At 43.6% G+C, this 5985-nt stretch overlaps 1 protein-coding gene across 2 annotated transcripts; it reads right to left on the bottom strand.

The window, feature by feature from the left end:
- Window positions 1–359: 359 nt before the first annotated feature.
- On the bottom strand, window positions 360–5609 carry LOC106579159 (uncharacterized). Of its 2 annotated transcripts, none has more exons than XM_014158765.3 (6): window positions 5488–5609; window positions 4765–4961; window positions 4370–4473; window positions 1402–4287; window positions 888–1096; window positions 360–710 (listed from the first exon to the last, which is right to left on the bottom strand). In XM_014158765.3, exons 2-6 carry the CDS (start codon window positions 4946–4948, stop codon window positions 638–640), a joined length of 3456 nt encoding a protein of 1151 aa, XP_014014240.2. In that variant the 5' UTR covers window positions 4949–4961; window positions 5488–5609; the 3' UTR covers window positions 360–637. The 2 variants fall into 2 exon arrangements, with proteins under 2 accessions (XP_014014240.2, XP_045558524.2); XM_045702568.2 differs by having other exon boundaries at window positions 4718–4961; window positions 5488–5608.
- Between the last annotated feature and the right edge of the window lie 376 nt (window positions 5610–5985).

The raw sequence follows: 5985 nt of genomic DNA, 5'->3' as shown, positions 1-5985 counted from the left end.
CTGGCTTATCTAGGCTACACCTATTTCTTTGTGCTTTCACGCCCTGAGCTGTCCTATAAACAGTATGCTGCTTGGGATTCTGGACAATCTCAAACACAGACCAATTGCTCTCCTTGCACTTCAGTAACAGTACTACACACAGTACTTGGATTATTCTGTATAAACGCAATACTGGAGCTGTGGAGACCATGACCGAATCAGTGTAAGCATTCTTTGGGGATCTTTTTGGTTTGCTCTGTTTGTGGTAGATTTGTAGGTACTTTTTTTCTGACCAGTAGACTGGTATAATCCAAGTGTCACCCCAAACAACTCAGATTTTAAAGTGGAACTCTAGCTGAAAAAGAGAATCAAATGACATCTGAACTGATATCTGTATTTTAATCATTTGAGTCAACCAATATACAGTATGTGTTCAACATATGCGTCTTCACTGTATTACATCGGCATTATCATAAACATTTCCTGATTGTGACTATTTTTCATAGAATCATATGTATTGTGAACCTTACTTTTTTTTGGTTATATAACTTTAGTGTCTACATAGGAAAATGTACGGCAAAAATGATTCATTATTACATTTTTAAAGCGCTGTTCGGTCAGTTTGAGTTTTCCTCATGTCTTGATCCATTGCAGTTTTTCAGCCCTCGAGACCATGAGACCTCAGTGCCTCAACTAAGCATTTGAGATATCTTGAGTCTGGGTATCCATTCCTATAGAGGGGAGACGTATTTAGGACCACAATCTACTAAACCAATTTCAACTCATCTTTTAGGCCTACCAGGGTAAGAATCTCGGATTATAGCACTGCCACTATAGTATCACTGTTGAAATTTGTTTCATATTTCAATGTCGTAGTTTTCATACTGTACATTGGACAAAAACCTCACCTGGAAATCCCTCCCTCGATGCTGGTCTTGTGTGGGATGCTACCCCAGGTCACACAATCCCTAGTGTCCCCTACTCTCACATTGAAGGTGAGGCCTCGATGAAAGGCACGTTCGAGGCAAGGCAGAAGCTTGAGAGTCGTTTCATTCAGAGGCAGGAAGGCATGGAACGTGCCCCCTTGGAAAGACCCCCCAGGGTTTGGATGGTCTTTCTGCACAGAGGTGGTATGTAGATCACGAGGAGGCGCAACATACATCTATAGGTAAGACCTCATCTACACACCCTAGACATAAAGCCTTTGTACGACTGTCATAAGGATTCTATAATGCTTGTCGACTGATGATCTCAGTGTTGATCACACGTGGCTATATACCAGGTGGATTCAAATCAAGAGCTATTGTAATATGAAACATTGCGGCAGTAATAAATATGTGTGATATAAAAGTGCAGCCTAACCAAACTCTGTCATTTCCAATCCCTTTGAACAATTCCCAATTCTCAAAGGTTAGACCTTACCCCTTGGATGCCATCAGGAATGTTGTAGGTTATCTTCAGCGTTGTATCCTTGTTGTACCCAACCAGACTGATGGACATCTCACTGCGGGTCATGGTCCCTCGGATGCCCACGACGCCCTCCTTAGATTTAGGACGTACTTTACAGTCGGGATGGATGTGATTCTGGCACAAGGCCCCACCACAAGCAGTCATAGACACAGATTCCCCAGTGGTTCCACCTACACAAGATGGACTGGCCTTCACCTCGGTGTCTTTCACATCTTGTTTCTCATTGGACCGGCTTGCCCCGTAATGTTTGGCGGTGGCGCTTTGTGGATTCATTGCATGAGACGTTGTACATTCCACGCATGATGGGCACATGGCTTTTCCACCAGCCGTCCAAGATACAGATGCCTCTGCGGTTCCACATTTACAGGACAAACCGGCATTTCCTTCGCTATGGTTCTTTTGGGTCTGCAGTCCCCTACTGTTAGGTATCTGGCTTTCCTCAGGCTTTGGCCCTGTCAACCTCTGAGCACTGTGCTCTGGTAATGCTGCTGCGCCATAATTTCCTTCTGTAACTCTTAGTGACCCCTCTGCTTTATAGGGAGCACTGATTGTCTTGAAACTCTTTTCATCTACGGGACCAGCTGCTCCTAACCGAAGCTTCAAAAGAGGCGCTTTCTTCACATCTGATTGGCTCACTCCCTCCAAGATCCCTGATGAAGCAATGTTGGTTGCAGAGGTGGTCTCCTGGTCTTGTTTGTCACTACTGGCAGAGCTCTGATGTGTTGCTGAGGAGTTTATGTCAGCGTTGGATGAAGAATCAGAAGGTGGTTTCTTAAGATCAATGGGTCTCTCTTCCATGGTCTGTTCCCCCTCTGTTCCAAAATGAAGCGTCTCTTTTAGAAATGACATCGCCCCCATGCAATCCAGTTTTGGACCAAAGATTAAAATGCTCTTAGTATTTGGCATTGGAATGATTTTCACTTTCTCCCATGTCTCTCTCACAATGGTGCATAACACCTCAACTGTCTCATTCTTCGAGTCTGACTCACCCAGCTGTGTTAACAACATCTCATGGGTGGAGAAGTCCTCGGCTACCTTGGCAATCAGCTTTTTCAGCACCTGCTGACACATCCTGACGTTGGCTGGATCTTTCCCTCTCAGATTGAGGACGACCTCATTTAATGTTTCTTTCTCCTTCATCTGCAGGTCAGAGGTTACTTCCTCTAGCAGTATGTGGAAAACATCCTTTGTGTATAACCATTGAGTTGTGGGCACCACCAGCTCTATACTGAAGACTTGCCCAGTCTCTGGGTGACTAGTAGTTTCGCCTCCTTTGGTCTTTCCAAACAGGTCTACAGCTGAGCTGCTGTCCTTTCTGACTTGTTTGGTCCTAACCTGCCCTGAGAAACTGTTGGACCGTCTCAGAGTGGAAATTGACTTGGATTGTTGGACTACGCCAGTTGGAACCGCCCTATCCACAGACATGTCCATATCATCCATTGAGTAGTCCTGAGATTCACAAAAGTTTGCTGCTTTTGTGGGTCTGGTTACATTGTTTTGTGCCAAGTTCAGAGGGGGTTTACCAGACAAAGAATCAGTGGATGATGGTTCATACCTTTTGAAGAGGGTGTCTTCCTGGAGATCCCTTGGACCAGAACTTGACATTTCAACCTTCTGACTCGTAATCCCTGAAATTGGTCCACTACCTAATTTCTGGTCATTCATTCTAATGAGTTTTGTGGACGAGAAACTATTTGTCTGGTGATCCTCAGGAGCCTTTACGTCACTCAAGCTGGACCAAGTCTCATCATCTTTAGGTTTCTCAGAACCCATGGTTCTCCCAAATGTGGCCGCCATTTTGAATTCTTTGCTCCTCACAGCCCTTTCTTTTCTAAGCTTGGTGTCAGGGACAAAGGGTAGAGACGGATCTCCCGAGAGGTGAAGTAACTCTTGACCGTGCTCCTTTGTTGTCCCTTGCATTTCCAATAGGAACTGCTTGGCCTCCGACACGTCACTTCCACTGCCCACGAGATAGACATTGGACTTGTCGTCATTGATCAGCAGCTTTGTGAATCTCTGCGTTAAGGCATTTAAAGCCTGCTGGAGCCCCAACCTGGGGAAGCTTTCCTTAGCCAACTGCTCCTTGCGAAGTTGGGCCTCTTTGTCTTGGTACAGCAAGCCCAGCTCCTCATGCGCAAGCCTTAGACGCTCCACACCTCGCCCAGTGGCCCCAGCCTTTTGCTGCAGGTAGAGGGTGGTGATATCCCTGGTGGCGACATCCAGTATCTCTACTCCATGCCTGTCGAGGATGTTCTGGTACTCACCCGAGCAGTGCTTTCGGAGGTATCGGAAGATGTCTGAGTCTATGACCATTGAGAAGTCCTCCATTGAGGTTCCCTTCTCTAATGCCACTGCATCCTCTATGTCATTGGTGTAAGATGTATGCAATGCCCCCGCCTCCTCTCTATGATTGGTGTATGATGTGTACAATGCATCCGTCCCCTTTCTATCATTTGTGTAAGATTCTTGAAGAAGGGCACGATTACTCTCAGAGGCTCTGCTGGAACCGTTCCCCAGATCCAGTCCGTTGGCCTGTCCTGAGGTCTCAGTGTCCTGCTGTCTTTCTGTTCGTCCTTGAGCAGAGTTGTACCTTTTGTCATCCTTGGTGGTCTCAGCTTTAAGGGAATGGACATCTTTTGAGGTCTGTGAATTGAAAAGTCTCAGCAGACACTTGGTCAGGATTTGGACTTCTGTGTAGCGACCTTTGAAAGTGCAGAGGTCAGCCTGAACGTGAAAGGTGCATTTTATGTCGCAGGCATTTTTGAGGATGTCAGATATCCATGTTTTCCCCCCATTCAATTTGCTGTAGTCCACTGTCACAGCTGTGTCCACAAAGAGCTGAAAGATTGAATGAAGAAGAGTGAGACTAGGATGTGACTAAAAAGATGAGATGTTTAGATGATTTATTCGCTTGCCTTACCTCATCTGGGTCCATTTCTTTGCTGTGCAAACTCACACTTAGCTCATATTGCTTGTCATTCACTGATAATGTGTGATTCTGATGTTCAACCACTCTCCGAGCCACTGCGTGTCATGTAGAATTAAAAAAAGACAACAAATATTACGTTCAAATATTACTCCTCAAGGACACAGTGTAGGCTACCTGAATATGCATTATAGGATGAGCTCTATAGGATGTCCCTTATCAAGATAATTGCATGTCAGACCCATCAATCAGCTAAATCAGATATGTGTAGTATACACACAAAACATATTGTAATCTTCAGTACTTTTCCTCGTAAGGTTCTTTATGTTTTACTTATCGTACTATCTACTTCCTTAATTTTTTCCGAAGCCCACGGATCGACCTCTAACCTTCACTGTCCTCAAAGGTAATGAAGGCACAGCCAGGCGTTGTCTTGGAGACCCTGACAGATGAAATGTCCCCTCCTCCATTCCTCTTCCGCAGGAAATGAATGTAGAGCTTGTCGATCAGTCTGTTTTTACTGATATCTAGGGGTAACCCACACACTCTGACCGTTCCACCCTCCTTCGCCATCCTTGTTATTTATCTGTAAGAATAGGCAAGACCAAGGGAATCCACAGTAAACAACGTTTTGCCAAATGTTGAAATTGCAATCACTGATCACAAACTAATCAATTCAACATTTTTGAAAGAGTATACAGTTATAATAGCAGCTGATTATTGAAACCCTCAGATTTCAGTCATTTCAATATCATATTATCAATGATTCTGACACGTAAGTGTAAATACATATTTATTGACGAAATAATTTCAGAACAAGACTACGTTAGGCAGGCCTGAATAATTGCTTCCATACACGCTGTGCACAAAGATATGAACAAATCATAAAGCAATCTGTCTGTGTAAATCACTCCATGTTTAATAAAAAAAAAGTTAACTATGTTGATTTGCATTGCTGGTAATTCAAGTCATGATGTTGTGGCTCGCAAAACATAGGCCAACCCATTACCTGGATAAGAGCCAAATATGATATAGCCTAACGCACCTTCAGGCCTACAACATTGCAAATATATTTGATATTTGAGCAATTTATTAAAATCTTTGGATATTACCTTTCTTTTGTGTGCGTTTCTCCTAGATTCAAATATGAAACGAAATATGTTATCAGAGCAAAATGACGAACTGTTGCTTGCAAATCTGAGAGAGATAATTCTCGGTTCTCAAGAAATGGAAAGTGAAAGGACTGCGTGAAGGAGTCAATGACAGCGTCAAAAACATAAAAACAGCAACTATTTTTTTGTGAGAACAGAAAAGGGAACATTAGCGTTATCAAGTTCCATTCGAAGTTTTTAGATACATTTTTGTGGGAATATATTTTATTTTTTGGAATACATCAAAGTACAATTTCCTCGACGGTAAAATAACTGACACGGTGTGAGCACACCTACCACAAGAGGTCGCCATTACATCACGGAAAGCTAAAGATGGGCTCAATTCCAATGATTTATATATACACTAGATAACCAATTGGGGGCGCTGTATTGAATTCACGGCGCCTCCATCTTGGCACTCCCACCCATTACAAAAAATATTTTGGAAGCCATAGAAAT

The sequence above is a fragment of the Salmo salar genome, chromosome 19 (assembly GCF_965601325.2).
Source record: "Salmo salar chromosome 19, fSalSal1, whole genome shotgun sequence".
NCBI lineage: Eukaryota > Metazoa > Chordata > Actinopteri > Salmoniformes > Salmonidae > Salmo > Salmo salar.
Note: the sequence above shows the minus strand (reverse complement) of the source record. Positions and strands in the feature narration are given on the sequence as shown.